Source organism: Tiliqua scincoides, chromosome 6, assembly GCF_035046505.1.
Source record: "Tiliqua scincoides isolate rTilSci1 chromosome 6, rTilSci1.hap2, whole genome shotgun sequence".
NCBI lineage: Eukaryota > Metazoa > Chordata > Lepidosauria > Squamata > Scincidae > Tiliqua > Tiliqua scincoides.
In genome coordinates this window covers 84,347,791-84,359,870 of record NC_089826.1, presented here as the reverse complement: position 1 = coordinate 84,359,870, position 12,080 = coordinate 84,347,791, and the positions used below count along the sequence as shown (strand labels likewise).

At 42.9% G+C, this 12,080-nt stretch overlaps 1 protein-coding gene across 1 annotated transcript in view; it reads right to left on the bottom strand.

Annotated features, from left to right (window-relative positions):
* Window positions 1-1,141: 1,141 nt before the first annotated feature.
* The window catches only part of DOK7 (docking protein 7), a 29,210-nt gene continuing 18,271 nt past the window's right edge, over window positions 1,142-12,080 (bottom strand). Inside the window, exons 8-11 of the mRNA XM_066632598.1 lie at window positions 9,604-9,646; window positions 5,530-5,601; window positions 4,149-4,301; window positions 1,142-3,265 (exon numbers count right to left, since the gene is read on the bottom strand). Coding sequence (XP_066488695.1) covers window positions 3,120-3,265; window positions 4,149-4,301; window positions 5,530-5,601; window positions 9,604-9,646 — 414 coding nt within the window. The 3' untranslated portion in view covers window positions 1,142-3,119. The remainder of the gene's footprint in view (window positions 3,266-4,148; window positions 4,302-5,529; window positions 5,602-9,603; window positions 9,647-12,080) is intronic.

Here is a 12,080-nt window from a genome sequence, read left to right as displayed (position 1 = left end):
GTTTACAAGAGAGGTTTGTGTCTCATTATCAGTGTTTTATATTGGATAAACAGACATTTATAAAATACATGGTCACGGAGCTTAAAGTCCATGGTGCAATGCAATACTCTATGCTAGTGCCATATGATAGTGGCACTTTTCATGCAATAGTAATTTATTTTCTTGTGGTCTTCTGGGTGTGGTTACTATTGAATTAAATGGGAAAGTAGAAGATAGATATTACCTAAATAATATGGGACAAAAATATTAGTACAATATTAAATTAAAACAAAGAAGAGATTTGCTTCACTGAACCCTAAAACCTGAAAAGTGAAGTCCTTCTAAGTGGAAAAGGCAATCACTGTTTTTTTGCTTATTATTATTATTATTATTATTATTATTATTATTATTATTATTATTATTATTAACAGTATTTATATACTGCTTTCCAACAAAAAGTTCACAAAGTGGTTTACAGGTTCCTTAAACAGATTCGAAAAACAATAAAGGTAGATTATAGAGTTCTAATGCATGTGCTGAGCTCCCCTAATCAAATTTTAACCAAATGGCACAATTTTCCTGTGAGAATATTGTACTACCTAAGGCAGCAAACAATTACATCAGGAGTTCTAATTAATGCATTTAAGATCACTTAGGGTAATAATATTGTATATGTGTTCAAACAAACATGTAGAATCGCAATGCATATTGTATAAGAAAGATGAGAGCTTGGCTCTTTAAAGAAAATACTGACAACTCTACACTAAAAAAATTTAAAAACAATACATTTCAGAGTGATTTCTATTGCAGTTTAGTGCAGTAAGCAAAACAGCACTAAGTGATTCTCAATTCCTTTCAGCCTAGAAAACAGTAAATTGCCAGGAAAACAATTAAATTGGCAGACATTAAAGGGGAGAGAGGAACATGAATTTTTTAAAAGACCAGGTTGCTTTTCTCCCTAGAAGATTGATTTCTACTGCTGATTCATTTCCAAAGGTTAATGTTCAAAAGATATGGGAATGGTCAAAGAGGATGATCTACCAGTTTCCAATGCAAAAAGAATGCAAATTCCTTGTTATAATCTTAACCTATTAGTAAAAATTTAAAAGAAATACACTAACATGGTGGTGATTTCAATGAACAGGATGCATATTGCTAAATGTGTGATCATCATTGTTTTAGGTTTTTATTTCAGTTACCATTTATCAGGCAAACTTTGGAAATAAGAATGCAAGCCCTTATTTTTCAGGAGCAGCCATCCATTCTGCAAAGTTCTGTAAATGAACGTGAATTTCTCAAGGTGCTGAACCAGAACCAAAGCCAAACCAATATAAAGACTGATGTAAAGGAAGGAAGTAACACTGTCATTAAGTATGGGCAGGAATAATATACAGTCTGCTTCTGCAGAGAAAAGTGTAGGGTGGATTTGACAGAAAATGGAATGAACATCACTTCATTCATTATGATGGCATGGCTGGATCCAAAGCTACTAGCTGCTTCCAACTTGGAAAGAAAGTTGCTTCAGTACAAAATGATTTGAGTTTTAAAAAACCACACTCTAGAAAATGGATTGACAATATACCTATTTTCTCTATAAGAAAGGAGAAATTTTCTCTATAAGAAAGGTGCACATTGCGTTTCAAAAATCCAAACACATAAAACAAAGAAATACAGTTTTAGCTGACTCATCCTCTGTGTTCAGTTCTCATGGTCAAGTAGAGATTTCTGCCAGGGCTATGAATGGTGTTATCAGCTGGCAAGCTGACAGCATAACATTTCCTTGATGCTACATCCTAAATGCTGTCCTAAATGCTGTCAGTCCCGTGCTGCTTCTACTGCTATAATGATGCTGTCTGCAGCCTCAGCTGATGAACTACAGCACTGAGGTCCAGCTCAAAAGGGCAGGGCACTGATGTGAGAGGCTGCCATCTCTAGCATTGCTGCAAAGGCCAAAACAATGCTACAGCTGCCTTTGACTAAAGCTGGGGCAGGAGGGGGGTAGTCTTTTCTGGAGATTGGGCAATGCCAGTTGGCACTGCCTTACTGGCCAGGCAATGGTTTATGCTGTGGCTGCTGCAGCAGTTGTGCAGAAACAGTTGCATAGAATTTTACTGTTTTATTATAATAATGAGTTAATCTGCTGAAGACCAGTTGTCTAGAAACAGAGGTACAGTGGCCCCTTCTCATCTGTGCTTTTGTGATCTGCAGATTTGACTCGACGTGGATCCCAAGCCCACTTTGAAGGGCCTCCGAGGACCTACCCAATGCTACCAGAAGTGCTTTCCAGTTGCATCTGGGAGGTCTTCTAAAGAGTGGGGAAGCCAAATGCTGCCTCCCAGTGCTTCAGAAGGCCTCCTGGAAGCTAAAAGGCACTCCGGTTTGCCGGTATGCCCCACCCCACAGATTTCGCTATGGGGAGGGTTCCTGAAACAGACGCCCAGTGGGTACCGGGGCCCACTGTATGCAGTTTGGCAATCTAAACAATTATGCTCTTCACTCTCTAATAGAACCAGCCACAAACAATCATTGTACAAATATAAGAGCAGCCTTGCTGGGTCAGACCACAGGCCCATCTAGTCCAGCTTTCTGTTTCCCACAGTGGCCCACCAGCTGCCTCAGGGAAGCCCACAAGCAAGTGAGAAAGGCATATTTCTTTCCCACCATTGCTCCCTTGCAACTGGTAATTCATGGCACATTTGTGGTTGTGATTATCACATAAAATTTGCTGATAAGTTCTGGCTTTAACTTTTTTTAAAAAAACAACATGAACTGCTATGCAAATTCTTAGCAAAACAGAACATTATGTCAATACACACACTGTCTAGACCAATATTTTATGTATACATTTACATCCTCATAATTACACATTCAAATTAAATGCCTCATTTAAAAATCATTTATATTTGATACCTGATATGGGCAAGACATTTAAAAAATTACAACAAAATGTGATTTACCAGACATGTTTACTACCCATATCTTTAGACACACACACACCATGCTACCAGTTTTCCAATTGGAAATTAATAGATTGGAATGAATCTGGTATAAATCTGAAAACAGTGGCAGCGTTTAGTTGAATTAATAAGTTCAAGAAACATTTACAAGTACTATGTTAGGGTTAGCTGGTTAGTTTCTCTCTATGAAGAGTCAAGTTGGTTTCCTTTCTTCTTTTGTTCGAGTTCCTGCAGGCGCTCTTCTCTAAACTGAGCATGCTGTGTCCCCACTTTGTGAGCCGTCTCTGTTGCCGTAATGTCAATCTGCACATATTTGGTTGATCCAGTCCCTGTCATTCAAAAGCATTGCTATCAGTATGTGCTATAAACTCCTTCATGCTAACACACAAGTCAGGAATGGGACCATCCTTTAAAGAGTTGAGGATTGTACAGTAAGTCCTCATTTAAACTTGTTGATAGGTTCTTGGGAACCACACCTTTAAGTGAAATGACTTATAACCAAAACAATTTTACTGTAGGCTCATTGATATATGTAAACAAGCATTAAGTTCTGATCACATATTTCTGGACATAAAAACACCACCTAACTTCTAAGTCAGGGGTGGCCAACTTTTCAACTTTAGGGCTCTTGGATTTGTGAGATAAGCTACACCTTCTGAAATTCCCTCTTCTACACAATTGTTCAGGAACCCTAAAGTTGACAGGTTGGTCACCCCTGTTCCAAATTAAGACCTCAAACACTTCTAATATTAAACACTGAAATAAATGTAAGCTTTCCAGGCCAGAGAAAACCCACGCAGACAGGGGGAAAACTTGCCAACCTCCACACAGACAGTGACCCCAACCAGGTATCTATTTTCTTATCCTCATCAACTTTATACTGAAACAACTTGAAACAAAATGACTTTAAGTGAGGACTTGCTGTACACAAATGAAGTTCATTTAAGTTGTATGGGAGGCTAACAGGAGGTGCTCAAGGACCAGTACACACTGGCATACCCATAAATAAAGGAGGGGTGTGTGTGTGTGTGTGTGTCCTCCTTTATTTATGGGTATGCCAGTGTGTACTGGTCACTCACTGAGCACTATATAGCTTTCCTGCACTTTCCCAGAGGCCCATTTTGATCCCTGGTGCAGCTCAAGACACAGCAGAGCAGAAGTGATTCGGTAACAGCAGCGACATGCTTTGGATGCTTTACAAATGGTCCCTACCTCTTATGCTTGTACTGGGTTCCTGAAGTTCCAGCTCCATATAGTGAAGCTGTTTCTTTGATGTAGGGCTGGTAGGAATATTAACATAGGTTGCTGACTCATTGCGCAATCGATCAGGCACGGGTAGATCTGCTGAAAAACCTACTGCCCCTGCTAAGAAAAGGAACAGGTTTCAAAAGGAGATAATGTGATGTCCCTGAAGTAGTCAAAAAATAAGGCTTGGGGTGGGGAATTCTTTCTTGAAGTTACAACTATTTGGGAAATTTGCCTGTACAGTTGGACCAGTGGTGTAGCTAGAGGGGGTGCAAAGCACCAAGTTCTGCAGGGAGCTTCACTGCACCATGCAAGTGGCCCCTACCCTTCAGAGCCAGGTGATTGCCTCTGCTTTGCTCCCCTGCCCAGAATGGCTCCAAAGGGGAGGGGAAGGGGCTACTTGCATGCTGCAGTGAGTCTCCCCACAGAACTTAGTGCTTTGCAACCCCTCTAGCTACGCCACTGAGTTGGACCTCAGTATCCGTGGGTATCCTGGACCCCCCCCCCACAGGTATCAAAATCCACAGATAAGTGAACTGTATACACACATAGATCTCTCCTGCCTAAAAGTGTTGCCCATTCATTTCAATAGAAGATACAAATAAATCTCTGTGCTTCAATGGGTCAACATGAACATCAGCCATGTACATGGTTCTCAAACGTGCCACATTGTGGAGGGAACACTGCAAGTTGCAAAGTCCACTTGCTCTCCTGTTACTGATTGACCCCCTCAAGCTCTCAGGCAGGCAAGGCAAACAAACTAGGGAGGGAAGGTGGAACAGCTTACTTAAATAAGGTTCCAATTCTGTTTGGCCTTGCACTGTTAGAATGAATGTAAAAGCACTTTACAGTGGCAAAAAGCCAGGCTGCTGTCGTGTGCTGCTGCAAATGGTGAGAGGTGTGACATGCTTAGCAGTGTCATTAGAAAACTCCACAGGCACTGGTAAGTTGGCAGCAGGGGCAGGGGAGGGCAAGGGTGGGGAGCGGGCTACAGGGGAAGGAATCGAATAGAATAATTTCATTACATTCCCTTATTCACCCCATCTAGGGGCTGCATGTGGTACAGTGTCTATACGGAAGTATTCTGGGGCAACAAGCTATCTTTAACCCCAAGAAGCTTGCAACCAGTGTGGATTAACAGTGCAAAGGTAGGAAATAGGATTTTGGTGCTTTTTCTCCTTGTTAAAAGGCATTTAAAAGTGGACCCCGGTATCCACCGATTTCCGTATCCACGGGGGTTCCGGAACAGAACTCCCAGTGGATACCAAGGTCCCACCTGCCTACATACTCAAATAAAACGACTCACCCACTACACTCTATGTAGTCTGCTACAAGTCTACTTACTCACCAGGTTCTTCAGGACTGGGTAGAGATCCAGGTTCTGCAGCTGGCACCATCACTTCATAGCTTCCTTTAGGACCTAGAATACACATATGGTTCTACATACTTAATCCAGTGTTGTTGTTGTTGTTGTTGTTGTTGTTAACTTTAATCATAAATTTGCATAGTGAAAATAAATAATACAAGTTAATTATTTCAGATTTTTTCCAAATAATTTAGAAAGCAAAGACAAACTGTCTCAGTGACTTTCAACCTTTTTCATCTCAAGGCACGCTGGCAAGGCACTAGAATGGTCAAGGCACACCATCAGTTTTATGACCATTGACAATGCACACTGTGCTGCCAATGGGGGAGGGGGTTCACTAATCTCTCCCAAATTCCTGTGGCACATCTGGGGACCATTCACGGCGCAACAGTGTGCCATGGCACAGTGGTTGAAAATAGCTGGTCTAAGTGTTGCTTCAGTCAAAAAATGTAAAAATCTTTTTAAAATCATCCTCAGTGTCTAATGACAACACTTGCAAGGGAATAAATGCTACTCCAGCAAATGAATCAATTAGGGGTGATGAAGGCATTCGCCTCCCTACATTTGCCTCTGTTCTACTCCCCCTGTCTGGAATGGCTCTGAAGAGGAGGGGGAGGGGCTGCTTGCACACCACACTGAGGCTCCCTGCAAGTCATAGTGCTGTGCACCCCCTCCAGCTACGCCACTGCAACCAACTGATTAATTACAGAGCCATAATGGCTCTATAGTTAAGAGGTGAGTGATGAGCAGCCCCATCCTACCTAACACCCCCCCTTACCAATGCAGGCCCACCAATGGAGCGTGCGTGGCATCCTAAGGTGGGTGTGGCAGTTGTAGAGGACTCCTCAGGTGAAAGAACTTTTGTCCCTTGCCCTAGGGAAAGTCTCTGCTTTTCCTATGGGTCTCTCAGTTCTGCGACAGCTCACCCCTTCTAGCCCACCTGGTCTTTATTCCTGTGTTTTACTTCTTCCTATAAGTTCTCCTCTCCTGTCCTTGTCCATCTGTTTCCTGCACCTCTGCTGCTCTTAAGCTCCTGCTTCCCTCTTCTTTTCCTGTGTCTCGGGTCCCACTGTCTGGTAGCCTCTCATGAGACTTGGTGCACCAATCCCAAAAGGCAAAGTCCAGGTCCAGCTGCAAGCCTCAGGAGACTTCACAGCTCTAATCTCTCCGGACACCCTCAAGATGATAGAGAAACTGAAAGCCAGAGGAGTTGCAGCGCAGATGGGCAGCCAATGGTTTATAGAATGGCACCAGTCCATGGACCACACTTTAAGAAACATTGCCTTAGAGCAAGGATTTTCAACTTTTTTCATCTCATGGCACACTGACAAGGCATTAAAATTGTCAAGGCACACCATCAGTATTTTTGACAATCGACAAGCCACACCATAATGCTGGCAGGAGGCTCACATCAACCCTACTAATAAATGACCCCCCCCCCCAACTCCCACAGCATACCTGCAGACCATTTGCAGCACCACAATGTGTCGCTGTACATTGGTTGAAAACCACTATCATAGAGCATAATAATATGAATGCCAAGTTATAGAATCACAGTGAAGTTAAATTGGCTTCACCTGACCCAAAGAAGAACATATACTTCAGTAAATTTCTTTAAAAAAAAAAATTCTAAGATTAAAAAATCTTCACTTTAAGAGAGGAGTTAAGGTACTTGTAAAGTCACTCATGCACCTAAAAAGCATCGTGGGGACAAATTTCTGGTGCAGAAGCAGAGTTGAAACAGTCTCAAGGCTTATTCACTATCTCAAATTCTACAATTTTCCTCCAGAAAAGGAAATCACTCATCAAACAACAACTTCCTTGAGCAATCTGGTCAATAGGGTAAGGACAGTTTTTGCCTATAATCAAGCTCAGAATATGCGTGGGGAAGGCATATGCTTCTCTCAAAAGGCATTTTCAGAAAACCTTACATTTCTAAAATACACAAGTTAGGCTTAAGAGGAACTTTTTTCTGTTAAACTCTTGTTAAAATACTGGCAAGATGGCAATCGATAAAGATTACTGCCTGTGACACTGAACCCTCCTCAACAGCCACTTCTGTTTCTTCTAAGTGCTTGTTACCTGTCATGCTACAATGATATTCGAATAGAATAAAAAGCATATGCGTCTATCACATCTAAAACCTTGACTATTTGCCATTTTAGCCAATCCTGTTTAAGGGAAGGCCCTAGCAAAATACTGTATCTTACCAGCTTGCAAAGTTTGTCCTTTAAACACTTTTGGAGACAGAGAAGCAGAAACACCTGTTTTTTAAAAACATCTGCAAATTAATACTAAAAAAAGCCATTAGATATAATTAGAGTTCTATTGTGCCTATTCATTCAAAATAAATTGCTCTGGAAATACATTCATTGGCAAGAAAAAACAAATTTCCTTATCAATGGATGTATCAACTCCCTGTCTCTTCCTCCCACTAAAACTTTAATTTTGCAGTTGCTGAGTTATAAATTAGTTCTTCTTCTATTGTCTTGGCTTTGGAACAAAGACTCCCAAAATAGTTCCTGAAGCTAATTCTGCAAATGAAAGGAAACAATTAAAATATTCTATGTAAGACTTTGCTGCTGCAGTCTTTTCTGATTTTTTTTTAAGACTGAAAACTTAAAACACACACAGTACTAAAAGCCTTGCACAAGAGTAGTGGCTCAAGGCAAATGTACATTCCCATTGGCATGATAACATAGATACAGGTATGCCATCCAACTCATGCATTGTATGACAACAGAAATTGTCTCACATGCTAATGCACACCATTACCTGACTGTGCTCCCAGCAGTGGCGGACTTCCCCAGCCCCATGACCTGGGGCAAAGGTCTGTGATGGCGACACCTACGAGATGCCGCTGCTCCCCTGCAGGCAAATCCACCCCTCCCCATGTACACGGAGCACTTAGAGCTTTGTGCAACTCCAGTACGTGTCAAGGAAGCCTCCTCAGGTTGTTCCGATGTCTTAAACTGTGCTTCTGGCAAACGGGAAGCACAGTTTCTGACCACGTTGGGAGCCTCAGAGAGGCTTCTGCACAGTCCTAGAGGCACGCAAGGCTCTGTGCCCGGGGCATTTGCCCCTTTCATTTAATGGCAGGTTTGCCACTGGCTCCCAGATAGGCAATGCAGTTCAGTCTTGATGCTCACTTCTCAATGTTCCAAGGATTCTTCTGAGAACACCAGCCTACATTTAATTACTTAGAAAACCTCCAACATTTGGTCTATGTAACCTGACCAGTTCCATTTTTCCAGATCTCATTTGAATGAGTCTGTTTGTTGAAATATATGTCATTTCTTCATGGATCAGTGTCTGTTGTAGCAGAAGCGTCAAACGTTTTCTCTTGCCCTGGAACCCGTGTTAAGTGCTGCTAACTTAGCCTTAAGTGGTTTGTAAATGCTTTCAGAGAAAAGTTTCCTAAATCCTGTCGTACTGCCTTGTGGATGTGCAAGAGGCTGTGGTGATCGGAAGACAGACATACTCTTCATACAACTTGCTTCTCTTTCACTCTCAAGTTCCTCAAGGGAAGACAGAGGCTCACCATGATTGCCTCAGCTGGCTGTCATGGTTGTATCTCAGTCTGACTCTTGGGAGGGGCTAGGTTTGCTGTCACCAGAGATGGAATTGACTTTCCTCCAGTCTGGGGTGACCTGAAGTCTTTTTGTGAGGAGAGAAAGGTGTTGTATATGTGCAAGAAAGAGACTGGAGATTGATGCTGTGCTCGTATGTTTGTGTGCATGTGCCCACATTGCAGAGAAAGAGGACGGAGGGCTCAAAGACCAAGAGAAAATGTAGATTCATGAAAGCTAATAAGCACAATATGCAACGCTAGATAACTTGTTTACTGCTTACATAGCACATCTCAGTTTACAGTTTTCATGGCTTTTGGCGCATGAGTGAATTTATAACCACCTTAAATCCTTAAACTGAAGAAATTTTTTTATTGTAGAATGAATGTTATAGACTTGTAGATTTAGACTTTAGCTTAAAGTTTCTTTTCCTTGATTACAGAAATTAAGAAGTTTTACATATAGCAAAAGCCTTAGTGGTTCCTACCTGGAATAGTTGTTGATACTCCAGATGGTAAAATTGACGTTTCCTTTAAAACACAAGCACATGAATCAGAATATGTTAAAATGAATGAATTTTTCGTAAACGCAACAACATTTAAGAATCTGACTTAATAAATTGATGCCTGAACTATTATCAACTAACAGCACAATCCTAACTTGCGCTAGAACAGGCAGGCCAGTAGGGCTAGGACCTGGCATAACTGCTGGGTCCTGGCCCCACCTCCTGCTCCCTACCCGCCCACCCACAGGCCCACTCGCAGCATGCCCTCCCCCACCCCGAAACGCCTCCCTCCTGCCTCCTCCCTACCCTCTGCCGGCACCCCCAGAACCCTGCACCGGCCAAGTTCAGCCATTGCAGACTTACCTTTCCTTGCTGCTGTGGTGGTTGCAAGGCCTCCAAATTTGGCCTCTGTGGGCCAGCACACCTCCGTGTGCCAGTGCAGCTTACTCCCACGGAGGCACAAACATGCTTTATGGCATGTTTGCGATCCTCCTGGGCCAGTGGAAGGGACTTGTGCTAGCCCAATGAGCACTTAGGATTGCGCTCTAAGTTCACTGTGTTAATCATTTGGAATGGTTCTCATGGATGCACATGAAAAAGATCTAAGGGAATGCAATACAATTGTTTCCATGAGCTAGACTACTGCTTGCCAAGCTCACAAGAACCAAGCTTTTGAACAAACTGTACAATGTATTCTGACAAACTGGGTCAGTTCAAATATAATGCAAAACAATTTACATCCCATTCCTATTGGGTCCACCTACCAGCAGAAGGCATACAGATTAGCATACTACAGGAATGCTGACGGGAAGACTAGAGCCTTTCCATCCATGCCAGCAGACCCTGGAAGACCCACCGAGGCAGGTAAGATGGCAAGGGAGGGCAAAATGGGGGCAGGGAGGCTGTGGGAGTGGGTGGATCTGGTAGCAATGGTGCATGCCAGATCGTATACCCTTTGGTGGCAGCCTCCCCATCTCCTTTCTCTCCTTGTGCTAGTGAAATTGCTAGTGCAGTTCTCAGGAGACCAATTGCTGAACAGGAGGCTTATGGAGACATAAGGGGATTTTAATCCCCTTTCCCCTTCCAAGCCTCCCCATCTGCCGCCCCCCCCCCCCCCATGGATACAGCATGTTCCTTTTCAGCACGGCTGCACCAATAGGGGGAGGAAGGATAGGACTGAGTTGTTAATATTACTATTAATATGAAAAATTAACAGCCCAATTCTACCCCCCCCCCACTGGTGCAGCTGTGCCAAAAACAGACATGCTGTATCCCCTTACCCCTGTGTAAGCCTCCCTCTCTCCTAAGGGTCTCCTCAGACCTGTGCTAGCCATTTCGTTAACACAAGTCTGAGGAGTGAAAGCAGGCAGGGAAGTTGCTGCCAGAAGGGATAGGAACTGATATGCACAATTGCTGCCAGATCCATTCCCTCTCTACCACCCCATTCCTCCCTCCCCCAGCCCCCTCATCCTCTCCCACTGGCTTACTTGCTCTGGCAGTTGGCAGGAAAGCAAAAACCACACACAGGAAGGCTCCATCCTTCCTGCCAGGATCCTGGGAGCATGCTACTCAGTTCGCTGTTGGAAAGTGCTTTACAGCACTTTTACAGCAGTCAACAACAACAACAACAACAGTATTTATATACCGCTTTTCAACAAAAAGTTCACAAAGCGGTTTACAGAGAAAATCAAATATCTAATGGCTCCCTGTCCCAAAAGGGCTCACAATCTAAAAAGATGCGACACCAGCAGACAGCCACTAGAAAAGACACTGCTGGGGTGAGGTGGGCCAGTTACTCTCCCCCTACTAAATAAAAAAGGAGCACCTACTTGAAAAAGTGCCTCTTAACCAGTTAGCAGGGGTTAAATGAGTATTCCACTGGCAGTTAGGCCCAATAGGATTGAGCCATCTGTCTTACAGACGTGCAGGGTCATGCACTTCCCCCTACCCTCTCACATTATTATTAAGAATATTTTTATGCTGATTCTCAACAAAGTTCACAAAGTGATTTAAATAGCTAAATAAATAAATAATTCCATGCCCCCAAGAAGGACTCATAATCTAAAACACATGCAGAAGAAACACCATCAAACAGCTGCTAGCAAAGACACAAGGCGGGGGGGGGGGCGAAATAGGGACAGTTGCTCTCCCCCTGCTAAATATAAGCAAGCCTCCACTTTAAAGTTGCTTCATTGCCCAAAGAGAGAAAGCAAATGCCTTTGGTTTCACTTTAGAACAGACCACAGTTCTTCATTAAGCACAAGCTTTGGCACAAACTCAGCCAAAGCACAAACTCAGAATGCAGTTTGTTCTAAAGTGAATGCGAACACTTTCACTCTTCTTTTCTTGCACACAACAGAGGAGAAAAGGAGTGGTGAGTGTGCAAGCCTGCAGCTTCTGAAACTCATTCATATAGCACTAAACCATAGTATAGTGTGGTTTACATAGTATACTGTGGG